Source organism: Hemiscyllium ocellatum, chromosome 44 (assembly GCF_020745735.1).
Source record: "Hemiscyllium ocellatum isolate sHemOce1 chromosome 44, sHemOce1.pat.X.cur, whole genome shotgun sequence".
Taxonomy (NCBI): Eukaryota; Metazoa; Chordata; class Chondrichthyes; order Orectolobiformes; family Hemiscylliidae; genus Hemiscyllium; species Hemiscyllium ocellatum.
In genome coordinates this window covers 5,255,939-5,281,946 of record NC_083444.1, presented here as the reverse complement: position 1 = coordinate 5,281,946, position 26,008 = coordinate 5,255,939, and the positions used below count along the sequence as shown (strand labels likewise).

The window sequence follows — 26,008 nt, the reverse complement described above, 5'->3', positions numbered from 1 at the left end:
TAGTTCTGGCGCTATGTAAATGCAGCTTCCTGAAGTTGTTTTGATAAGGTTAAGATTTGGGATGCACCCCACCACAGACAAACGATGTCAGGTCGCCAGCGTCTGAAAGCAGTAACCCCCTAGGAACCCAGGAGGTTTTTGGTTTTCCTTAAGGGAAATGAAGGAGGTATTTCGGGTAGGAGCAAATTACTGCAGATGGTCTGATGTGGAGTCATGTAGATTCGAAACGTTGGTTTGTTCTCTCTCTCTATGAATGCCGCCTGACTCGCTGTGATCTCCAGCATTTGTTGTTTTCGGAGGTACTTAGTGTTATAGAGGAAGGAAATAGAAAATAGTTCATGGCGTTGAAGGCGCTATGTAAGTGCAGTTTCCTGAAGTGGTTTTAATAGGATTATACTCCCCTTCACCCACCACACACCAACGGTGTCAGGATGCAAAAGGAGTAACCCCAAGTGGAGGGTTTTGATTTTTTTAAGGGAAAATGAAGGAAATTTAAGGTTGCTGGAGTTTCAGGGGGCGGGGAACGTTCTCTCTCGCGATAGCGGCGTCTTTGACCTCACCAACATGGCGGCGGTCCCGGCGGTGATTGTGTGAAGCTGCAGCTCAGGGAGAAGGTGGGGGAGATGGCTTTGGCTTCCTCCGGGGAGTAACTGATCGACCCGTAACCCCCTTCCCGCCCTCCCCTTTACCTGCACAGGCAGGTCACTCAGCGCCTCCCGGGGCCCCGGAGACCGTGTTCCTCAACCCGCACCTGCCGTTTCAAGGAATCCCCTCCCTCCTTGGGCTTCAGGGCAGCCCCCTCATTATCCGGTGTTTCAAAGACTCCCACTACATATCTGGGGTTTCAAGGATCTCCCCCCACCCCCCAAATTGGGCTTCAAGGCAGCCCCCATTATTTAGGGTTCCAAGGGGCCCCTACCTTAATCTTGGGCTTCAGGGCAAACCCTCCCTCACTATCTGGGGTTTCAAGGAGCCCCCCACTCCCCACCCAATCGTGAGTTTCAGGGCAACCCCTCCCCCGTTATCTGGGGTTTTAAGAATCTCCTTCCAGCCCCCATGATTGTTTAGGGTTTTGAGCCAACACTCAAAATTTGGGTATCCAGAAACCCTTTCAAACCTGCCCCGGCCCTCACCCAGTCTGGAATTTGGTGCATTTTTACAAATTGCTGTTGGCTATTCATTAGGAGAATTGCTAATCGGCATCAGGTCTTGAACCAACAGTGTTTTATAACCCTTGTCTTGCGTAAAGTAATCAATTTCAGAGGTTAAAATGAGAAATTCCACTTAGCATCTCCTGATTTTGGCTGGAGAAAGTTTGATGCTTCTGCCACCCTGTGAATGAAGAAGTATTTCCTAACTTCTGAAAACTGATTTTTGACTTGTTTTGGACTGTACTGATTTTGGAAGCTAAAACTTTGGCTGTAATTTTGAGGCTAAGTCTGATTGTCGTAGACTCTCAAGCAAGTAAAAAAAAAATGGCATCTTTCTACTCTGATTTCTTTCAAAAATCCTAAAAGTGCAATCAGTTCACCCCTCAGCCATGTATATTCCAGGAAACACAATCAGTTTGTGATTTCTTTGCACAATCTAATGTTGGAGCCCTGATAGCATTCTGGTGAATGTGTGTGCCTTATCCATTCGAAGTTCCAGAACTGCTGTCCACATTCCCGATGGAGACCAACAGGATTGTATGGTTTTAACAAGTCTCTTGTTTATATGCTATCCCTTCTCTTATAAAGGCTAAAATTACATTAGTCTTTCTGATTGCTTGGCTGGGTGCAAAAAATATTTTCATGATTTGGCTTTAAGTTCAATTTTTAAAAAAAGTCTTGAGGTAAATCATCTTCTTGAAGGTATCAGGGCTGACAGGAGAGCTCTTTCAATCTTTGATTAGAAGTCCCTTACCCTTTTACGCTAAGTGCCTGACCCAATTCATTGTTGTCCTACAGGCATTTGTCTTGCTGTTGGAACAAATCTCTGGCTGATTCGTCCCCGTTGTGACATTGTGGGTCCTGCTAGAAGGCCTCTGCATACAAAGGGTAGGTGACACTATCTTCATTCTGTAGCTTTTCCTATAGATCTTTCATAAGATTTAAATGGGCAGTTTGGTTCGTACTGGGTATTCATGTCCCAAAATGACATCCTCCCTCTTGCTCTCTTGCCTGTTTCCTTGAGTTTGAGTTCTGGTTACCAGCTGTCCTGCTCGCAGAATAATTTTTTCCTAATCCCTGTCAATGAAAACTCTGTCATCATTTGCATTACAACCTCACTCCTGTAGTCCAAGGAGAGCAATCCCAGATTCTCCATGTGATGGAACTTTTCCTTCAGTTTTGTTAACTCTTCTAATAAAAGATCAAGATGCAAATGGATTCTTGCTGCACAGTTCAGTGTGACCATGTCTGATGATCTATTCCAAAATCTACTTATTGGCCCACTCCCCATATCTCTAAACTTCCTGAGAGACTAAAAATCTGGCTATCTCAGTCTTAAATACATTCAGTGAAGGAGCATTCATAATCTTCTGGGGGACAGCATTCCAAAGACCCCTTCTAAATGAAGAAATTTCTTCTCATCTCAGTTGTAGAGATTTGGAACATTCTTCCTCAACTGGTGGTTGATGTTACATCAGTTGTTAATTTTAAATCTGATTTTTTTTTTGTCAAGCAGAAGATATTAAGGGATATGAGCCAATGCAATTTGACTGCAAATCAGCCATAATCTCATCGAATGGCAGAACAGGCTGGAGAGGCTGAATTGGCTGTTTCAGTTCATATAAATGATCAAATCATTATCCTGAGACAGTGCCCCACCACGACCTCTCCGCCCTGTGTTGTGGATTCCCTGACCAGCAGAAACAGCCTCTGTGTCTACCCTGTCAAAACCCTTCAGAACCTTGGATGCTTCAATGTGATCATCTCCCATTCTTCCAAACTCCAGAGAACAAAGGCCAAATGCATTTATTCTGTCATCAACTTAACTCTCAAACCAGAGGCCACACCAGTGAGGAGGGGTTGTAGTGATTTGATTTAAAGATTAGGGGCTATCTAATTAGGTTGATCAGAGGATTTTTGTAGGGTAAATTGGAGGAACTGTTCCCTCGGATTGATTTAGTTGTTGAGCAAGTGGACTTAGAGTCATAGAGATGTACAGCACGGAAACAGACCCTTCGGTCCAACTTGTCCATGCTGACTAGATATCCCAACCCAATCTAGTCCCACCTGTTGGCACCCAGCCCACATCCCTCCAAACCCTTCCTATTCATATACCCATCCAGATGCCTTTTAAATGTTGCAATTGTACCTTCCTCCACCACTTCCTCTGGAAGCTCATTCCACACATGTACCACCCTCTGTGTGAAAACGTTGCCCCTTGGGTCTCTTTTATATCTTGCCCCTCTCACCCTAAACCTATGCCCTCTAATTCTGGTCTCCCCCACCCCAGGGAAAAGACTGTGTCTATTTACCCTATTCATGCCCCTCATGATTTTATAAACCTCTAGAAGGTCACCCCTCAGCCTCCAACGCTCCAGGGAAAACAGCCCCAGCCTGTTCAGCCTCCCCCATAGCTCAAATCCTCCAACTCTGGCAACATCCTTGTAAATCTTTTCTGAACACTTTTAAGCTTCGCAACATCCTTCCAAAAGGAAGGAGACCAGAATTGCACACAATATTCCAAAAGTGACCTAACTAACATCCTGTACAGTTGCAACATGACCTCCCAACTCCTGTATGCAATACTCTGACCAATAAAGAAAAATACACCAAACACCACCTTCACTGTCCTTTCTACCTGCGGCTCTACTTTCAAGGAGCTATGAATATGCACTCCAAGGTCTCTGTTCAGCAACACTCCCTAGGACCTTACCATTAAGTGTATAAGTCCTGCTAAGATTTGCTTCCCCAAAATGCAGCACCTTGCATTTATCTAATTTAAACTCCATCCAACACTTCTTAGCTCGTTGGGCCATCTGATCGTGATCCCATTGTAATCTGAGGTAGCCTTTTTCATTGTCCACTACACCTCCAATTTTGATGTCATCTGCAAACTTACTTACTCAACAAGGAAGAAGCCAAGGCAGATGGATGATGCAAAGAAACACCATTCTGAGACAAGGGTGAAATAATGATGGATCCCAGCTTCTGATGGCCAGGAAACTTTCATCCTCCTCAGGATCCAGCTGAAAGGTGGTGTACACCTCAGTCTGGCCCAAATCGCCCATGCTGACCAGTTTTCCCAAACTAAACAATCCCATTTGCTCGCGTTTGGCCCACATCCCTCTAAACATTTGGCTCATATCCCTTTCCCATTCATCTACCTGTTTAACTGTCTTTGAAAAGTTGTAACTGTATCTGCATCTACCATTTCCACTGACAGTCCATTCCATATATGCACCACCTTCTGTGTGGAAAATGTTGCCCCTCTAGTTGCTTTTAAATTTTTTCCCTCTCACCTTAAACCAATGCCCTCTAGTTTCGAACTCCCCCACCCTGGGGTAAAGATGTTCACCTTATCAATACCTCAGATGATTTTATCTGACTTCATATTTAGTTGCTAGGTTGGGAGCAGTTTTGACCTTTTAGCTGTTCAGATATGCAAATGTGTTCTCTAATTCCGAACTTTGCATTGTTTTCTGCAGCGTTTGTGACGTTCGGATCTCGTTCCCACAGCACCATTGGCTGTTGTGATGAATACAGCGCTCCATCACAAGGCCTCCACAGTGTGCCAGCGCCCAGCTGCCAGGCACCGTACGAGAAACTTTAAAAAGCGCTACCCGTGTAGCACCGAAGGTATCTGACTGTTGTGAAAGCCATGGCGACGGACTGGATGGCGGAGCCTGGCGTGGAATCAGCCCAAGAGGGCAACAATGCACTGGATCCCCTGAGCGATCAGCCTGGGCTGGCAGAACAGGCCAGTGACTCTGAGAGGCAAGGTGGAGGAGACGGTGAGCCCCTGGCCAAGGTTGTCCGGCTTGGAATCGGTGATTTACCACTGCCTCTAGCTGCCAACCTAGCTGAAAGTTTGGAAGGGAGTGATGTCCTGCCAACCTCTGACCCTCCAATGGCCTCTGACCCTCCAATGGCCTCTGACCCTCCAATGGCCTCTGACCCTTCCATGGTCTCTAACCTGGACAGCCCTTCAGGTGACTTATGCTCTGAGTTGCCCAAACTGGCAGAGAAGATGAGTGGAGGGCACGAATCTGAATGTCTTCCTGATCCACTGGAGCCAGAAGCAAATGGCAAGAGTGAAACAGAGACCGAGCAAGCAAGTGAGAGCTGGGCAGAGCAGTGCAGCGAAGGCGTTTATTAGTAAGTAACTCCACATCAGTTGTACAATTCTGAATGCATTGGCAAACCTCTCCGTGATAGACCATTTCATGTGTGAAATGGTTTGTCCATGAAATTTAAGAACACAAAAAAGTTCAGGAGTAGTCCTGCCTATGCTTTCAGTATAATTATCGCCAGTGATCTACCTTTGGCTTTCTTGCCTGATTTCCTGAGACACCAAAAATCCATCAATCCCAGCCTTCAATATATCCAATGATGAAACAGCCACAACCCTCCTGAGAAGAGAATTCCAAAAGTTCATCCTACTCTGAGTGAGGATGTTTCCTCTCATCTCAGTCCTAAATGATCATTCCCTTAACCAGACGTTGTGTCCTTCATCTTTTAGGTTCCCAACCAGCAGAAATTATCTCCTACCGCATATCCTGTCAAATCCCTTTAAAAATCTTGTAGATCTCAATGAGATCACCTCTTGTTTTACCACACTGCAGAGAATGTAGGCTGCTCATCATAAAACAGCCCCTGTAGCCCATGGGACCAATTGTTGTTTCGAGTCCAGTGGAAGAGACTGGATATTGTCCGGGGATATAAATTTTGACTTTTTTTCCTTTCTATTGAAGGACTTCACTTTCATTCAAAGAATGTGTGTTGCTGGGAAAGCTAACATTGACTGCCTATCTCTATGTACCCTTCAGGTGATGGTGAACTGCAGCCTTGAACTATATTTCTGTAGCCCCTCTCATGCCTTAGCTTTACAGGTAGTCTTCTGAAGTGTAGACCCTTCTTGCAACGTAAGAAGTGCTGTAAGCACAAACTACAACTTGTGCATAAGTTCCCACAAACAGCAATTTGATAAAGGCCGGTTAATCTGCTTTATTGTCAGCCCAGGGACACTGGGGAGAGCTCTCAAATTGTGGCCTTTCATTGGGACTGTCTAGGCCCACCTGAAAGTGCAGACAGGGCTTTGGCTTGATGTCTCCTCTGGAATACAGCAGTTGCAGCACCTTCCTCAGCACTGGCACAGACAGTGTCACCTGGATTTTTGAGCTCATGCCCCCCCACAATGGAAACCTGTGATTGTCTGACTCAGAAGGTAAAGCCACAGCTGATGACAATATTCAGCACTCCCCTAGTATCGTAATGCTCTTTCCAGAGAACATCGTCACAATCAGTACAATCCAGAATGGTACTGGTTGGTGTTTCTGTTTTTCACAGGCACACTCTCAACCCTGCCACCAGACTTCACTGAACTTCACATGCTTACACTGACTGGCAGGGATTACATTGTCCACAGTGCTATACCCATACGCTGCTAATTACCCTGTAGTTCTGATGTGTCTGCTCTTCCTGCTGCTTTTCAGTCAGATCGGATATGATTTCACCCAAGCGCCTCACCTTCTCTCGGGTGCGTGGAAGGAGTACTCAAGAACAGTGGAAAACTTCCTGAAGGGCTGTAAATGGTGAGTGCAGGATGCAGGAAAACCTGGAAAAGTCTTGGAAGTTTCTCAAATAAAAGGCACCAAAAAATTAAGAAATCACAGTCTTGTGTAAAGACTGACTCTATCTGACTTTATGGGGTGTTTTGATCTTTTCCTGACCCATAACCTATTGAGGTTTATAAAATCATGAGGGGCTTAGATAGGGTGAATGTCAGGGGTCTTTTCCTTGGCGTGGGAGAGTTCAGGACTAAGGGATATATTTTTATGGTGAGAGGAGAAAGTTTTAAAAAGAACATGAGGGACAATGTTTTTATACAGAGGGTTGTTCTTATGTGCAGTGAACTCCCAGAGGAGGTGGTGGATGCAGGTACAGTTACAATGTTTAAAAGACATTTGGATAAGTTCATGAAGAGGCAAGGTTTGGAGGGATATGAGACAAACACTGGCAAGTGAGACTAGTTTAATTTTGGAACACGGTCAACATGGGCTAGTTGGATGGAAGGGTCTGTTTCTGTGCTTTATGACTCTGATTATTTGCTTTTCTGTTCATATCCAGAGTTTATACAGATTTTGTTCTCCTCCCTGGACTTGCCTGTTGTTAACAGTGATCAGCTAATTTGGGGGCTGTCAGTCCAGCAGCAGTCATTGGCCAAATGATATCATCCCAGATTCCCTGTGGCTCGCACCTTGTTTGTGACTTGAGAGGAGAGCTGTGCCTATTGATGTCAGGTGCCTCTCCCTGTAAGTTTCACAAGCCCTTTACAACTCTTGGGCTCTGTAGTCTTCCACTCCAGTGGCCTTTTGCACATCCTCCCCAGTGGGTTGGTTTGGAATTTAGCAGTGAGAATTCTGTGCTTGCTGTATGCCAGCAGGCTAGGCTGATCTCCTCTGAAACCCTGAGACACCCGGGTACAGTAAGAGGCCAGTGAATTCCTTGGCGTATTCTGCTAGCTGGTGAGATCATGCTGCCCTGTGTTCAAACTCCATGTTACCCCCTCCCCCTTTGCCCCCGTATCTTTATATCAGCGCCTCTGCTTAACAAAAATCTGTCAATCTCAGAGTTAAAAATAACAATTGATCCAGCACCAAGTTGCTGCTTGTAGATGGGAGTTCCAGACATCAATAGCTCTTTGTGTTGAAGTTCAGTCCTGAAAGGGCTGGCGCTAGTTTTTTAACTTTGCCCTCTAACCCCAGACTCCCCAACTAGCAGAAATAGTTTCACCCTGTCTGCCTTATAACAGTACAGAGATCAAGTCAACTCTTAATTCTCGAAAATTAAGATACACCATTGGTACGGTTCAGAACCGTTGATGGCATCACACAGCAATGGTTACTGTAGCTCATAAAGCAAATTGATTTTTATGTTCTTTCACTTGAATGAGCTTGTCTAAGTGGCTTGTTTCCCAAGTTTGTTTTGCTGTGAATTGCAGTGAGTAGAAGCACCTTTTCTTTTACTGACTTTGTCATGTGTTTTATCTCAGGGCACCGGATGGTTCTTGCATTCTGACCAACAGTGCTGACAATACACTGCGGATCTTTAACCTCCCCTCTGAGCTGTATAGCAGGGAGTTGGCTGACCTCTCAGAAATGGTATCTATTTCTTTGACCCGCTTGCACTATTCTCGGTGTTTACGGTGAGAGGGATTTGCAAAAACGAGATCTCACACCAATCCCAAATGTCTTGCCCTTCTGAAGCATAACCACTTCCTGTCAGAGTGGGGTTTAATTCCAGCCCTCAGTGCGTCTTTATCTCTGAGTTATTTGATCACGGTTGAATGTCATGAGCCCGACAAATTCCGATGTCCTTTTTCCAACTTGTTTATAACAGGTGCATTTGTGCCAACTCTGAACTGTAGGTATTATCTTGGATTACTGTAGAAAGGTCCTGTCACCTTAATAAGGGATTGTCATCGTGCATTAGAGATGCATTTCGGTTGGGATTCCCAGCACAGCCCCTAATACAGGAGCTTTGGGAGATGACTATTCCCATTCAAGACATATGAAAATTGCCAGATTTATGTGGTGCTAGGTGCTCCATGGTACATTTAGGAATTGAAGATGCCAAACCAGGCTGCTTGCAATGCTTCTGCATTTTAATCATCATTTCACATTCCTGCAACCAATGTACTCAAGCTCTTGAATAAGTAGAGTTGTTTCTACTAGTGAGGCAAGTGTTTTTTTTGGATGCTATGAGGCACTCCCCTGTTTTAACTGTAGAAAGTTTATGTAGTGGGGTTTCTCATTTGATGCATTTAAAATATTTCCAGAAGGCTTGGCTGGGAGCGCTGAGAAGCTAGCACTCCAAAGGAGGAGGGCACGAGAAGCTGTTATTTCAGTCTGAGCTGAGGAGAAAGCGGTGTGGAGGGAGTTAATCGACCATGGTCACACTGCATAGCAGAGTAGATTCAAGTGACCAGATTCCTGCTCATCTTTTATGTGAATAAAAATACATGACAGTTTTTCCTGAAAACTATTTTCTTCATGATATAGGCATTTCTGGTTAGTCCAGCATTTGTTGCCTACCCCAATTACTCTTTGAGAAGGTTGTGGAGAGCTGCCTTGAACTGCGGGAGTCCTTAAGCTGTAGGTATGTGCACAGTACAGTCAAGCAGGGGTTTTCAGGAATTTGGCTCAAAAGCAGTGAAGGAGATTCAAAGTCAGATTGATGTGTGGGTTGGAGGGAGACTGGCTGCTGGTGGTTATCATTCCAGTTCATCTGCTGCCCTTGTCCTTTTTAGATGGTTGATGTCATGGTTTTGGAAGAGGTGCTCGAAGAAGGGTTGACAAGTTGCAGCAATGCGTCTTGTCAATGGCACATATTGCTGCTACTGAGCGTTGCTAGTGGAGGATGTGAAGATTGAGGTAGTTAGATGTGCTAATCAACTGGGTTGATTGGTGTCAAGCTTCTTATGTTGTTGGAGCTGCACCTTTCCAAGCTTGCAGGGAGTATTCCTTCACACTCCTTTAGATAGTGGATAGGCTTTTTGGAGTTAGGATGTCAATTAGTCACTGCAGAATTGCCATCTTGTGACCTTTTACAGCCACAATATCTTTTCAGCTAGTCGGGTTGCATACTTGCTCAGTGGTAATCTTTTCAATGATTTTCTCCTTTACTAAAGTATTCCTTAAAACCTGTCTTTTTAACCAACCTTTTGGTTGTCTATTGTAATATCTCCATACATGGATGTCAAATCTGACTTGATAACACACCTGTGAAGCACTGTGGGACAGTTTAGAAAATCAAAGGAGCTATGAAAAGTAACTTGTCTTTTGATCCATTGTACCTGAAAGAGCATTCTGATTAGTTCCACTCTCTCCCTGTTCACTACCCTTGCAACATTTTTCCTTTAAAAGTATTGATCCAATTCCATTTTTTTAAAGCTATATTAAACCTTCTTCTGTGCATTCCACACCTCAACAAATCAAAACAATTTTCTAAAGAATAAGCTAAGTTCTCATTACCCCTTTGGTTCTTTTGCTATTGATCTTACCTCTTGTGGATAAATTTGCAGAGTGCTGTTTTGCGTATGTCTGAGGGAGATACCATATACGATTATTGCTGGTACCCAATCATGTCATCGATGGCTCCTGAGACCTGTTTGTAAGTGCAGAAAGTTATTGTTCAAAGTTTGTGAGAAGATTTGCAGCTCGGGTGCTCGTTGTTGTGGTTCTGTTCGCCGAGCTGGGAATTTGTGTTGCAGACGTTTCGTCCCCTGTCTAGGTGACATCCTCAGTGCTTGGGAACCTCCTGTGAAGCGCTTCTGTGATCTTTCCTCCGGCATTTGTAGTGGTTTGAATCTGCCGCTTCCGGTTGTCAATTCCAGCTGTCCGCTGCAGTGGCCAGTATATTGGGTCCAGGTCGATGTGCTTGTGATTGAATCTGTGGATGAGTGCCATGCCTCTAGAAATTCCCTGGCTGTTCTCTGTTTGGCTTGTCTTTAATAGTAGTGTTGTCCCAGTCGAATTCATGTTGCTTGTCATCTGCGTGTGTGGCTACTAAGAATAGCTGGTTGTGTCGTTTCGTGGCTAGTTGGTGTTCATGGATGCAGATCATTAGCTGTCTTCCTGTTTGTCCTATGTAGTGTTTTGTGCAGTCCTTGCATGGGATTTAGTACACTACATTGGTTTTGCTCATGCTGGGTATCAGGTCCATCGTTCTGGTGAGTTGTTGTCTGAGAGTGGCTGTTGGTTTGTGTGCTGTTATGAGTCCTAGTGGTCGCAGTAGTCTTGCTGTCAGTTCGGAAATGCTCTTGATGTATGGTAGTGTGGCTAGTCCTTTGGGTTGTGACATGTCCTCGGTCTGTTGTCTTTCCCTTAGGCATCTGTTGATGAAATTGCGCGGGTGTCCGTTTTTGGCAAATACAATTTCGTGGCGCTCATCCACAGATTCAATCAACAAGCACATCGACCCGGACCCAATATACCGACCGCTGCAGCAGACAGCTGGAACTGACAACCGGAAGCGGCAGACTCAAACCACTACAAATGCCGGAGGAAAGATCACAGAAGCGCTTCACAGGAGGCCCCCAAGCACTGAGGATGTCACCTAGACAGGGGACGAAATGTCTGCAATACAAATTCCCAGCTCGGCGAACAGAACCACAACAAGAATGTTATTGTATTTTGATGTTTGGATTTAAGTGTCCCTCACAAGCTCCCAGCTGTACTTAATCCACTATCAACATCGCAGGAGCGTGCAACGTTTGATACAAGCAATTTCATTGGGCCATAATTAGGTGGGCAAAAGATTCATGTTCCCCTTGATTGATAAAAATGTCGCACTCTCAAAAGGACCATGAATGACTGAAGCAAGTGACTGGTTTCTCCTGCAATGAGAAAAGTTATTTAATCTGCGAACTTATGACACAGAAGGAGACCACTTGGCCCATTGTGCCTGTGCTGGCCCTTTGAAAGAACAGTCCAATTCCTCCATTCTTCACAGCCCTGGAGATTTTTACATTGCAGGTAGCTGTCCAGTTCTATTTCCTCATGAATTATCTTTTGCCTGTTCAAAACAAAATGCATCGCATAACCAAAATATCTCATTTGCTGTCAGAAATTAGTCCAGGCTCCATGATAGTAGTCATTGACTGGGGGCTCAATCCCAATATGTAACCCTCTCAGGAGGCCAGAGCCCAGAGTTGGGGACGGTCAGTTTAGATGGAAACAGGTTCTTTTTCATTCATATAGCAGTTTGGTCAAAAACCAAAGGTGACAGATTTGGGCCGGGGGAGAAAAATCGAACAATTTGTAATATGCTGTCAAAATTTGCCTTCAGCAGGAAATTGGACAAATAGTTGGAGGATTAAGGTGAGAGAAGAGACATTAAAAACAGACATGGGGCAACTTTATTTTACAGAGAGTGGTTAGTGTGTGGAATGAACTAGCAGAGGAAGTGGTGGATGCAGGTACAGTTACAAAATTTAAAAGGCATTTAGATAAGTTCATGAATAGGCAAGGTTTAGAGGGATATGGGCCAAGTGCAGGCAGATGGGACTAGTTTAGTTTGGAAAATTTGGTTGGTATGGACAAATTGAACCAGAGGCCTGTTTGCGTGATGTATGACTCTTTGATGGGCTGAATGGTGGCCTCCTGGGCCATGTTGGCATTGTGTGCTGTACACAATTCCAGTACTTGTGGGTTTCTTATTAGTTGGCTTTATACGAAAGCATTGCTTTTTACATACCCACACGGCACCTCAGCCGTGTTTAGTTTGTTAGCCAGTTTCTTTGAGCTTGCGAATCCACTCTAACTGCTAAAATGTGAGGTGAGACAGTGGGTCAGAGCATGGCTTCTGAACTCTGTCCTCTTGCCATTCCTTTTGCAGTCTGGCCAGCAGCAGCCGCGACAACCCGATTCACATCTGGGACGCTTTCTACGGGGACCTACGGGCCACGTTCCGGCCGTACAATCACCTGGTAAGTCCCAGGTGGCTTTAACCTTCTAACTTTCTCCAACAAGTACATCCAGCAGCTTTAACAGGTGGAATCCTAGGACATGGAGTTGTGTGTGATGTTGGCTGCAAATGTGTTGCTGGTCAAAGCACAGCAGGCCAGGCAGCATCTCAGGAATAGAGAATTCGACGTTTCGAGCATAAGCCCTTCATCAGGAATAAGTGAGAGAGAGAGCCAAGCAGGCTAAGATAAAAGGTAGGGAGGAGGGACTAGGGGGAGGGGCGATGGAGGTGGGATAGGTGGAAGGAGGTCAAGGTGAGGGTGATAGGCCGGAGTGGGGTGGGGGCGGAGAGGTCAGGAAGAGGATTGCAGGTTAGGAGGGCGGTGCTGAGTTGAGGGAACCGACTGAGACAAGGTAGGGGGAGGGGAAATGAGGAAGCTGGAGAAATCTGAATTCATACCTTGTGGTTGGAGGGTTCCCAGGCGGAAGATGAGGCGCTCCTCCTCCAGCTGTCGTGTAGTTGTGTTCTGCCGGTGGAGGAGTCCAAGGACCTGCATGTCCTCGGTGGAGTGGGAGGGAGAGTTAAAGTGTTGAGCCACGGGGTGATTGGGTTGGTTGGTTCTCTGAAGCGTTCTGCAAGTAAGCGGCCTGTCTCCCCAATATAGAGGAGGCCACATCGGGTGCAGCGGATGCAATAGATGATGTGTGTGGAGGTACAGGTGAACTTGTGGCGGATATGGAAGGATCCCTTGGGGCCTTGGAGGGAAGTGAGTGTGGAGGTGTGGGCGCAAGTTTTACATTTCCTGCGGTTGCAGGGGAAGGTGCCGGGGGTGGAGGTTGGGTTGGTAGGGGGTGTGGATCTGACGAGGGAGTCACGAAGGGAGTGGTCCTTGCGGAACGCTGATAGGGGAGGGGAGGGAAATATATCCTTGGTGGTGGGGTCCGTTTGGAGGTGGCGGAAATGGCGGCGGATGATACGTTGTATGCGGAGGTTGGTGGGGTGGTAGGTGAGAACCAGTGGGGTTCTGTCTTGGTGGCGGTTGGAGGAGCGGGGCTCAAGGGCGGAGGAGCGGGAAGTGGAGGAGATGCGGTGGAGGGCATCGTCGATGTTGCTGAGTTGCTGTTCTAATTCTGTGCAAGGGTTGAAGTTGAAGTTTGAGGGCACAAGCAACCCCGATTATAACCAGTGACCAGCTGCTGACTCAGTGTGCTCTGCGGGTCCCATTCCTGTGTGATCCCTCATGTAATGGGATAGCTAATATTTACAAGATAAAAAACCGAAAGAACTACAGATGCTGTGAATCAGAAACGAAAACAGAAATTGCTGGAAAAGCTCCGCAGGTCTGGCAGCATCTGTAAGAGAAATCTGAGTTAACGTTTTGGATCCTTCCTCAGAACCAGCATGTCTGGAAGAGATGTGACAATGAGTTAAATACTAAATAAAACCACATTCTGAAGAAGGGTCACTTGACCTAAAGTGCTAACTGATTTCTCTCTGCAGATGCTGCCAGACCTGCTGAGCTTTTCCAGCGATTTCTGTTTTTGTGTTAATGTTTACAGTTGGTTGATTACGAGAGAATGGCCCCCAGGTACACATGAGAGGTGGCGTGCAGTCAAAAGATATCACTTTCTGTTATGGTTACATGATGCACTTGATTGATCTCGTAACAAAATATGGCAACATGATATTGAGGAGAATTGGGGTAAAAGCTTAATTTAAAACCTACGTTTTAAGGGAAGGGTTCTTGTGAAAGAGAGAAGCAGAGCAGTTTAGCGAGTCACTTTCCAGAATTTAGGGTCCAGATAGCTGAAAGAAAAGATATCAGTGGTGGGATGATGTGCAAGAACCCAGCATTGTAGGAGTGTGAAAGTATCAGGTCGAGAACTGCGGTGTTGAATGAATGGAACCGAATGCATTAGGAGTAAGGGTTTTGGATGAATTTAAGGTGATGGAAGGTGGGAGGCAATCAAGGGACAGTGGAATATATCTGATACTCAGAGGATGTATAGCATGTCAACCACTAGAGGTAACTGCCATTGCCAATTGGGCTGTAGATTTTGTTTGAATGTTCTGCTTGCAGGATGAGCTGACGTCTGCTCACTCGCTCTGTTTCACACCCGATGGGAATCAGCTGTTCTGTGGCTTTGACAAGATGGTGAGAGTGTTCGACGTATCTCGTCCAGGCCGAGAGTGTGAGAAGAGACCAACCCTGGGTATGCCTGACTGCTTTCTTTCAGAACTGGTCTGAGGGAATTAGGGTTTATTGATTAGAAGGATCACTTATCAGTTTGTTGTTGAGTCAGTTTGGAAATACTTTGATCCATCGTTAATTTAAATTCCGTGGGGCTGAAACTTACAGCTCCCTCTGGTCTTGCCCACAATTGGCATGGAGTTTCTTTTAATTTGACCATCGCATCCATAAGCATAGAAGCAGGCCATTTAACCCATGTAAGTTCGCTCTACCATTCAGTGAGATCATGATCTAACCATCGACTCTGTGTTTTCTTGCCTTTTCCTGATATCCCTCGATTTCCTCAGCCTTGATTATACTTAGTGACCCATCCTTAACAGATAAAGAATGCTGGTTTTAAAATTAAATAAATTCCTCCTGATTTCTGTTTTAAATGTGTAAGAGCCCTTTATTCTGAGATTTTCTGTTCTGGTCCTTGATTCTCCCACAAGGGGAAACAGCCTCACCACATCTAATTTGTCAAGTCCCCTAAGAATCTTGAATGTTTCAATAAGGTTTCTTCTCATTCCTCATTATTCCAAGGAGTACAGACCCAATCTACTCAACGTCCTTCACAAGACAGTCCCTCCACAGCAGGTATCATTTAGTGAACCGTCTTTGGACTGCTTCCAATACCAGTACATCTGAATTCAATTCTCCAAGTCTGCAAGTTGTAGATTAATGTTCCGCTCCGTAGGCACAAGATCCAGGGTGGCACTTCCAGTCCATTACTGACAGAGCATTGTATCTTCATAGATACCAGCTGGTTGGAGTTGTAATGTACTTGGAGAAATCATGGGGATCTCAGCATCCTTGGCTTCTTAAGGAGGAGCAAATTGATACTTTGAAGAGTCAAAGATGTACAGCATGGAAACAGACCCTTCACTCCAATTCGTCCATGCCAACCAGATATCTTAACCTGATCCAGTCCCATTTGCCAGCGCTTGGCCCATATCCTTCTAAATCCTTCCTGTTCATATACCCATCTAGATGCCTTTTAAATGCTTAAATGTACCAGCCTCCACCACTCCCTTTGGCAGCTCATTCCATACACACAGCACCCTCTATGTGAAAAGGTTGCCCCTTAGACCCCTTTTATATCTTTCCCCTCTCACCCTAAACCAATGCCAGCTAGTGCTGTACTCCCCCACCCCAAGGAAAAGATGTTGACTATTTACCCTATCCATGCCCTTCATGACCTAATAAATCTCTATAAGGTTACCCCTCAGTCTCTGTTGCTCCTGGGGCAAGAGAACAGAGTTAATTGGATAGATTTTTTTTTCAAACAGTTGGCACAGGACTGACCGACCAAAGGGCTATATTCAGTTCCGTACGATTGTTTTGCATGTGGTCTATAGCACCTTCTATAAAGTTGGTTCACCAAGCCTTGGTATGAGGCGAGATCCTGGGGGGGGGAGCTGATTTGGTATGGCAGTGTGCAGGGAATGCAGTCAGTATTGGTGGGAAGGTTGGACAGAACAGCGCTGCGCTCCGCCGCCCCCCCCCGCCAACAAATTTCCAGTGAGCAGCCAGCAATGTGAAACTACAGAATTCCACTGACCGGCCTTTCTCTCTCTCTCTTTCTCTCTTCTTCTCTTTCCAGTGAAGAAACGGGGGCAGACTGGAATCATCTCATGCATTGCCTTCAGCCCAGAGCATGACCTGTACGCATGTGCCTCCTACTCTAAGACAGTGGGACTGTACTCCAGGGACAGGGGGACTGTGCTCACCATTTTACAGGGCCATCAGGGAGGAGTGACACACGTGACATTTTCACCCGATGGAAACCTGCTTTACACTGGTGGGCGGAAGGTAAGCTGGGAGTCTTTGAGAGGACCAGGAGGTACTATGAGTATGAGCGTTATGACCAGATATTGCAGTAGATTTCCAGGGGAGGAGGATAAACTGGCTCCCCCCTTCATTAATCTGCTTCTTCGGGTTGGTCGGAGCAAGGATAATTTAGAAAGAACCCTCCCTTGTGAATGTCTTTCTCGCTGACTAAATGAATTAATGTTTCAAAAGCAGCCAATCTCATTTGGCTTTCTTGAGTTAATAGAACATTGAGCTTATTAGCTGCAAAATAAATAATGAATGTAACATGCAAAGTAACATGAAATGAAAAGCAAGTCCAAGCTAAGATAAAAGCTATATGGAACAGTCTCTGGGTCAGTGATGGAGCGTAAATAGTGGAGCATTGATAGTTGGGCAGTTGATTTAGGGATTCTTGGCTTTGCAGCTGAGTTGAAATCCTTTTGACTTGTTTGCTTTAGGCGATGGTTAATTGACAGCACTCAGTAAGACGGTTCTCTGTTTGTACCTGTTTCCTTCAGACTAGCTCATTGCCTTCTGTCACTCAGAGTGAGTGAACCCTTTACATGCAGCATGGTGGGAGGACTGTCACCGCACATCAATCTCTCACTTCTCTCTAGCTCACTCTCTCTTGAGGTCAGTACAATTAGAACATTTAAAAGGCATTGGGATGAGTACATGAATAGGAAGGGTTTAGAGTCACAGAGATGTACAGAACGGAAACAGACCCTTCGGTCCAACCCGTCCATGCCGACCAGATATCCCAACCCAATCTAGTCCCACCTGCCAGCACCTGGGCCCATATCCCTCCAAACCCTTCCTATTCATATACCCATCCAGATGCCTTTTAAATGTTGCAATTGTAACAGCCTCCACCACTTCCTCTGGCAGCTCATTCCATACACGGACCACCCTCTGCGTGAAAAAGTTGCCCCTCAGGTCTCTTTTATATCTTTCCCCTCTCACCTTAAACCTATGCCCTCTAGTTCTGGACTTCCCCACCCCAGGGAAAAGACTTTGTCTGTTTAACCTCTCCATGTCCCTCCTGATTTTATAAAACTCTGAGATCACCCCTCAGCCTCCTACCCTCCAGGGAAAACAGTCCGAGCCCATTCAACCTCTCCCTATAGCCCAGATCCTCCATAGAGGGGTGTAGGCCAAATGCTGGCAAGTGGGATTAAATGAATTTAGGATACCTGATGAGCATGTACAAGTTGGGCCAAAGGGTCAGTTTCTGTGCTGTTCAATTCTGGCTAGTGGTGGTTTAACTGAGGGTCTCCACACCTCAGCGGGGAGAGGATGAGAAGGACAGTCCTTCACGAAAACCTCGACCAGAATGGAAATTGAACCCATGCTGTTGACATCACTACACCACAAGCCAGCCATCCAGTCAACGTGAGTTACTGAAACAGAGGAAGAAAGAAGAATTTTTGTTAACCCTGCGAATTGTTGTAATCTGAAAGCCGAACTTTTCGAAATTTTCAAGAGGATTATGGATTGAGACGTCAAAAGGCCATGCTTTTGCAAGGCTCTGGGAAAAAAGAGTGGGGTTAATTGGATAGCAGTGTCACAGGGCCAGCATAGGCATTATGGGCTGAATGATCTCCTTTGCTATACTGTGCTTTGTTCCTGGGTGTGAATGGGAAGCCATCTGTTTTATATCATGCTCTGGTACCAACTTCTATCCTTTCAGACGACCTGCCAGACTCCCTGAATACTGTTACTTATTCATGGTTCACCTCTCTGTAGTTTACTCGGTTCCATTTCCAACAGCCTGTTTTCAAACTACTCTTTTTTTTTCCCCTATCCTTTCCCTCAGGATCCCGAAATCTTGTGCTGGGATCTACGCCAGCCTGGCAAAGTGCTGTTCTCCATGCTCCGCTCAGCGATCACCAATCAGAGGATGTATTTTGATCTGGATGTGTGAGTAATCCTTTCAGTCTTTCTTGGAGAGTTGCTAGTGGCCAGTTAGTGATTAGGAGTTTAGTTTTCAACACAGTGTTTATGGCCAGTGCTGTGGCCCCACTGGTCAACCGATGGGGTGGATGGGATTTGGACCAATACATATGCTCTAGATTGACCCCTAGTGTCCATTGTGATATTGACCGCGACACTGAATGTTAACATGGCAATGATCAGTGGTGAATGTTGGCAGATAAAACTGGCTAGGGTTCCATTCCAGATTCCTGAGCACATGATCTGTGCTGACATTTCCAAATAACCCAGGGGCACTGCACAGTAGAGGTTTGAACAGGTTGGGTCGAAATGTGTTGACATTTAGAAGAACGAGATGTAATTTCTTGATGCATGTAAGATTCTTGGGGGAGAGTGGGGTAGGGATGATGGGGTAGATATTTGCTCCGTTTAGGGGAAACTAGGAGGCACAAATTAGGAGTCTTTCACTTAAGACTAATGAGTTTCTTTTCCCCTCTTTGAAATACTTTTCCTTAGTGAGTGGTGGAGGCTTCTTGACTTGTGTGTGTTCAGGGGTAACTGGGGGCAAATAGGAAGGTAGAAATCAGTGGACAGTTCAATTAGCCATGCTCTTAAATGTGGACATGCGAACAGAATCTCTCATGGCTCTTTCCAGACAAGACAGGGCAGTTCTCCCCATTTTGTCTTGGCCAATATTTATCCTTTAACTAACCCTCCAAGGCCAATCTGATCATTTATCATGTGAATGTTTGGGTGAGCTTGCTGGGCAAAGAATTGACGTTGGTGTTTCCTTCCTGCACAGTTATGGGCGCTATGTAGTCAGTGGGAACACTGAGGGAACAGTTTCCGTGTGGGACACCACACTAACGCCGACTGAGGGGAAGGACTCCATCCTCAATCCCATTCTTCAGTTTCACACTCAGCAGGACTGTGTTAACGGGATCAGGTAAGCTGCACTGGTTACTCAGCAGAAGCGGTTTTTTTGGGGTGTGGTGATGCTGCAGAGAGAGGTGTGCAGCAATCCTGCCCAGGGGTTAAAGAAAGATCTGAAGCTAAGATCCTGAGCAAGGTCAATGGGTTGCAATTATTTAGACTGTCCAGGGAGCCACCAAAGCTTGTGTTTTATTTTTGACCGAGTTAAACACATGCCTTCCTTTTCTCTCAACCAAAACTGCCAGCTTCCACCATTGGTAACACTGCAAATTTTCTTCCCTGTCACAGCTCATCTGTAGCTGAAATCCCTATCCATATCTTTAAGGCTTGATTTGTTCCAACATATTCGTGAGCTTACCTGAGACTGTTCACCTTCTCATTTGCATCCCATCGTATTCCCGAACAATCTCATTGAGCGACACTCACTCCCAGCCTGGCAGCCCATTATAAAAATTCTGATCCTGTTGTAAAATCCTTGAGTGGCCTCACTCTCCTTAGCTCTACAGCCTCTTCCAGTCTCGAGGCCTTCCAACGTCCCTGACCCTTCTCTTTTTGATCTTTTGCACATCCCTTGTTTCTGTGGCTTCACCGTTGATGGCCATCCTTCATTTACCTGGGCTGTAAGCTCTGCACTTCTGTTCCTAAATCCCTCCACCTCCTTTAAGATGCATCTGAAAACCGACCTTTTGGAAAAGCTGTTGGTCACCTATCCTGATGTTGTCTCAAGTGGCTCAGTTTCAGTTTGGTTAACACGCCCAGTGAAGTATGTTAGTCAGGTCAGTTTGAAAAGCACTCTACACACACCGTGTTATTGTAAGAGCTGGCAGTCTCAGCAAGATTCTACTGTTTGCCTCACATGTTGAACCTTTGACCCCGTGGCTTGCTCCCCCTTCTGCAGCCTACACCCACGTATGAACCTGCTGGCCACCACCTCGGGGCAGCGCAAGTTCCCGGAGCCTGCCGAGAGCGAGGACGAGGGCAATGGGATCCTGATGACCCACCGCAACATCAAGGCTGAGAACTCCATGAAGTTGTGGCTTTGTTCCCAGCAACCTGGCCCAGCGACGCAGGCCAGCACACTGGGAGATGGTTCAAAGTGACGGCTCCATGTTAGAGCTGGACTAACTGACACTCTCAATACTGCCTTACGAGCATTGAGGTTAGAATGGAGCATCTGTGCATTGTGACAAAATAAAATTGCTCCCAGCTGACTGAGGTAACGTTGCTTTGCTTGCATTAGGTTGTTTTTCTTTTTCAAAGGTCTGGGAGGTTGACTTATCCTCGGCTCTCTAGGCTTCTGGATTGAGTTACGAGTAGTCTTTTACTTATTTCAAGAGGTGAGGTAAAGGCTACTCTCTGTTTTCGCTCAGGGTCTCTTAGGCTCTGGGAGTGACCGAAACGTCAATGCCTTTGGCAGAGGGGAGAGAATGATAATGATTTGATGTTGTGCTGTAGATTGTCATTAAGCAGACAGTGTGAATCAGGCTGCAGCAGCTTGGGGGGTATTTGATGGGGAGAATGTAGAGGGAGCTTTACTTTTAATTAAAGAGTAGAGGAAACTTTACTCTGTATCACACCATGCCGTCCCTACCCTGGGACTGTTTCCTGGGCTCAGTAGAGGCAGCTTTACTCTGTATCTAACTTCATGTTCTACTTGTTATGGGAGTGTTTGAAGAAGACAGTGTAGGGGCAGGTTTACTCTGTGTCTAACCTCGTGCAGTCTCTGTCCTGGGAGAGTTTGATGGGGGGGCAGCGTAGAGGGAGCTTTACTCTATCGAACCTCGTGCAGTCCCTGCCCTGGGAATGTTTGATGGGGGACAGTATAGAGCTTGGCTGATCAATTTCCCAGTTTCCGTGTATAGTCCTACTGCCAAGCACACATTTTCTGGGAGCTTTGAGAGTTAAATGGTCAGTGATTATTGGATGATGGATTTATTACCCATCTTCACTGGGGAATCAGTGGACAAAGTTGCACAAGGGATGAAACGGCTGTGAGGAGACCAGAGGGATGCAGTTTTCATCAGCTTCTTTGAATACTTAACAAAGGATGCCCAGCTTCTCGAGGAACTACCCTCCCCAGCCACACCGAGCAGAATCAATTCCCACTCTCATCCCCTCCAAAGAAATACTGATATCTGGAAAGGCCAACCGTGCAGCTGAGAGGCTGGTGGCTTACTGATATAAACAGCGACCTCCTGCAGTGGAACCTGAATGTTACACGTTCCTCTTGAATGCTGGCCAGCTCTCGAACATTTCCCCTATCTTTTACCTTGTTTCAGTTCAGTACTGGGCTCTGTTGACTTGCCAGTGATTAGCTGCACCCTTGGGACCAGTTTGAGTGGTATTCAATAGGTAGAAGCTATGGGGATCGCTCTGTAGGATTACTATATTGAAATGGATAAACTGGACCCGTGTTTAGGATCTCCTGCACTCTGCTGACAGCGGGGAGCAAAGGGATGGATACTAGCCTGACAGGTTTTTACATTCCACCCATTTGTCTTTATCTCACTGATCACCCTATCCCTCTATTCCTTGTAGGTTTATTCAGCCTCCCTTTAAATCCATTGATGCTGTTCACCTCAGCCACTCCCTGCATTAGCGAGTTCCCCAATTTCATCAGTTAAGAATATTAGGAAAAGGAATAGAAATTGGCTGCAGTACAAGTGGTGTCCCCTTTCCTATGCTGGCCCTAGGCCGAATTCATTGGCTGGACATTCAGGTCACCCCTGCGCTCACCTCTGCCAGCCTCCAGGAAATGGGATTTCATCTCTTGCAAACAACAAAACATATGCTATGGAATATACACCAGGCTTTCTTATTTAGGGTGAGAATTCGGAGCAGGAGGAAGCTGTTGGGACTGTCGATCCTGTTCTGTCACTCAATAAGATTGTAGCTGATGTCCCTGTAACTTACGCTCCATTTTTCTGTCAATTCTCTCCCCCTGCCCCATATCCCCTAAATAAAACTTGACTCCTGTATGATTCAAGAATCTGTCGAATTCAGTCTCACATGCATTCAGTGACTCAATCTCTCTGGCCTCTGGGGAAGAGAATTCCAAAGACTTAATGATCATGAAGAGAGGGGAAATCCCTTATTTTGAAACTGACCTATCCTTTCACCATCTCTTTACTGGGTGGCACGGTGGCTCAGTGGTTAGCTCTATTGCTTCTCAGCACCAGGGTCCTGGATTCAATTCCAGCCTCGGGAGACTGTGTGTAAACTCTACACAGATTCTCCCCATATCTGCATATGTTTCCTCTGACAGTCTACAGATGTGCAGGTTACGGTGGATTGGCCATGCTAAATTGTTCCATTGTGGTCAGGGATGTGCATTTGAGGTGGGTTAGCCCATGGGAAAAGTGGGGTTACTGGAGTAGGGTGGGATGCTCTTTGGAGAGTCAGTGAGTACCTGATTGGCCCAGTGGCCTGCTTCCACACTGTAAGGATTCTGAGATCTATCCCTCTCGCCCCTTCCTATTGTGCGTCTCAATAAGATCACCTCTGGTCCTTTGAAACTCCCGCTGAACCTTTCCTCCTCGGCTGAACTCCTTTGTCCCAGGAATCAGCTGAGTGAACCTTCCCTGAACTCCCTGTTTATTCGATTTTATAGCCATTGTCTTGTCTGGGGTCTTCATTTACAAATGAAAACATCTCCTCTCTGTTTATCATTTTATGGTTTTGAAGTTGAAACAGGGCACCTTGCCTTGGTGAGAGCACAAGGCTACTTGCTGTAGGGTGGTGTGTGTTATTTCACAAGTGACCTATTCATTGGAGCACGGAACTGAAAAACACCGACCGGCGCCAGAACTTTACATGTGACTCGATTAAAGTTACTCTGTTTATGTTTGTGGTGTGTTTTTTTTTTCAAAACCGGTTCCGCGGTGCACGATTCACCCTTGTTTTCCATTGCCTACAAATCCGCAGCAGGCCAATATTCCTTCTAATCAGGGGCCACTGCTGCGGATAGATTAAGTTTCCTGTCTAATAACGCGGGAATGTTTTGATAATTTTGAAGGAAGGATCATATTCTGCAATCCTGGCTCTTTTGCCTTTCTTTCAAAAGCAAAACACCACAGGAATTGGCTACCAGGGCGCTGACGTTTCACCCTTGGCCTGTGCAGGGAGATCTCGTAGCTCTGCTTCCAGAAACAACATTGACTGAAGTCGAGGCCAGGGAGCTGTGCTTGGGGCTGGCACTTAATTGACTGCAGATGGGGCTCCCTCTTCGACAGGGGTCCTGTAACTAGCAGCTGCAGGCAACAAAGCAGGGATTCTGGTCCCCTTTCAATAACCATCAGTTTGGGCTGACTGGGGGCTAAACAGGGCCGACACTAACCTCTGTCTTGATTATTATCAAAGACTACTTTTTGTTTGTTTTGCCAGCTGATTGTTAGAGCAGCTCGCTCCAACTGATGTTCGTAACAAGTCTTTAGAGTTGCTGGCCTCTCTCAGCATTGCTGTTCTTCGCAATCTTCCGAGATGCAGCTGGAGTTAGAGCAGACCTGGTCCTCCTGGGAACAGCTAGGGCTCCCTGAGCTTGGGACCACGAAGCAACAGAATTCTCTCGCTCCCTCTCTCGCTTTCTCTTTTTCACAGCCACAGGGAGCAGAGGGCAAGGAGGAGGCAGAGCGGGTGGGTTTTTAGGTTCCAGGGTAGGGATTCAGGAGCCGAGGGTAAGTTGCAGACTCCCCACTCCCAAGGGCGGAGCGAAAAGGTGCAACGTTAATAAGGGGCAGGGTATTGAGGACAGCTAGTGTCCAATGCATTGGTCCCAAATAGTATAAACGTACAGTTGGACAACCTGCATGTGCAGCAGCCCCTATCGTAACTGAGTTGGTTCACATGCACTTCGAAGGGGCGCTCTTCATCCCCATAGAGATCTCTTTGATCTTCGTCTGTTGAATAAGTTGTGTGGAGTTTTACCTATTTCAGAAGTGTACCATTTTTAATATAAAAAAAAGCTTCTTGTCACAGAAGTGAATTCTCTGCCATGCCTGCCCCACCACCTCGCATCAGTGTTCTCAAAGTGGCAAAGCCATCAGCACCTTCTGCACAGTTGCAGAGACCTGCATCATTGAGGCCAAACTTCTTTGCCCCCCCCACCTCTGCATTCGAGGTGACCCGTTGTCGTCCACTGTGATTAGGGTGAGGATCAGCGTGGGGCGCTGATTTGACCTGGCAGCACGAAGACCTCACCTTGTGGCTGGGAAATGGACTGACTTGCACCTTGCCTGGATGCTCAGTGCCAGGGTGAGTGGGATTGGGCTTTAGGCCGTCACCCACTATCGCCCAGGAAACAGCCAGTCTAGCAGAGACATTTTCTGTTTCCTTTTTGGGCTGTCGTTTCACTGCTTGGTTGTGTGGGGAGGGAGGTGGGGAGTTGATCTGTGAGAGTAGGGCAGAGCAGTGGAAATATTTCTCACGCAGGGCAATAGTGGCAAGTCTGGACAAACAAACAGAAGTCTTGAAAAAATGAACAGTCTGTTCAGGGGTGACCTGGACTGACTATCTCACAATAAAATGCACACTTTAACTGAGCATGTTAACTGTTTATGGCATCTGTCCAGAGTCTTCCTGTTTCTTAGTATTTTGGGCATGTTGCCTGGGGGTGTTTTGCAGAGTTTGATTTTTGTACTGTTTTGTATGTCATCAATAAAAAATATTGCAGATCAATGTTAGCATGGGTGCATCTTTGCTCATTTGTATTTCCCCTTACTGACTGCGTTTTGCTGGAGAATTCACGATTAGCTGTTGTTTGACCTTGTGTTCTGTCTGCACCCCTTTGTGGGAACATATAGTGCCAAATGAGACCAATCGACCCGCTGTGCCTGTGCTGGTTCTGTGTGAGGGAGCAGTTGTGCTTCTCTGCACTCCACCTTGTTGGCGACCCTGCAAGTTTCTCATATTCAAGACCAACTTTCAGTCACCAGTATTTTCTTGGAATATGTTGCTACATCAATGCAATACCGGTCAGTTATCAGGGTGACTAGTGATGAGCAATAAATTAAACATTGTTTTAAAAGCACCCATGCACAGACCATCCTGTAAAATCACTGTCAGCTACAGAACTGGGACTGTCAAATTCAATTTCATCCAGCAGCTCACTGAAGGCATCCCTGCAGTGTGTATGAGATGCCATCTCATGGCCAGTAAGGGTGAGTGCAACTGCAGGATTTCAGCCAACAATAAGTTACATCAATGTCGCATCTTGAACCAATCTAACCATCCCATTGGACCAGTTGTCAAATGAAATTCATGCTACAACAAAGTGAGATGTTAGGACAGACTTCATTGAAGAGATAGGTTTTAAGGAGCTTCTCAAGTGAGGGGAGAGGTTGAGGGAGGGAACGTATTTAGGTCCTTCTTATAACGTCAGTTGTGAAGGGAGAGAGAAGATGCAGGAGGCCAGAGTTGTAACAACACAAAGATCTCAGGCTCTTGGACACGGCAGGCTGGCTTCTCTAGTCAGTGACACCACTGTGCA

General features: G+C 46.1%; 1 protein-coding gene across 2 annotated transcripts; it reads left to right on the top strand.

The window, feature by feature from the left end:
* On the top strand, positions 1-23,366 carry wrap53 (WD repeat containing, antisense to TP53). Of its 2 annotated transcripts, none has more exons than XM_060854496.1 (12): positions 1-175; positions 1,950-2,039; positions 4,637-5,306; positions 6,644-6,742; positions 8,203-8,311; positions 10,234-10,322; positions 12,549-12,639; positions 14,698-14,830; positions 16,451-16,659; positions 18,476-18,579; positions 19,394-19,537; positions 20,423-23,366. In XM_060854496.1, exons 3-12 carry the CDS (start codon positions 4,810-4,812, stop codon positions 20,622-20,624), a joined length of 1,677 nt encoding a protein of 558 aa, XP_060710479.1. In that variant the 5' UTR covers positions 1-175; positions 1,950-2,039; positions 4,637-4,809; the 3' UTR covers positions 20,625-23,366. The 2 variants fall into 2 exon arrangements, with proteins under 2 accessions (XP_060710479.1, XP_060710480.1); XM_060854497.1 differs by lacking the exon at positions 1-175 and adding an exon at positions 541-614.
* The last annotated feature ends 2,642 nt before the right edge of the window (positions 23,367-26,008 follow it).

Bases quoted from the DNA above. Each gene is read 5' to 3' on its own strand.
- wrap53 (XM_060854496.1), top strand. From the start codon at position 4,810: ATGGCGACGGACTGGATGGCGGAGCCTGGCGTGGAATCAGCCCAAGAG. The intron at 5,307-6,643 runs GTAAGTAACTCC...GCTGCTTTTCAG, and splicing joins TGCAGCGAAGGCGTTTATTA to TCAGATCGGATATGATTTCA. The intron at 10,323-12,548 runs GTAAGTGCAGAA...TTCCTTTTGCAG, and splicing joins ATGGCTCCTGAGACCTGTTT to TCTGGCCAGCAGCAGCCGCG.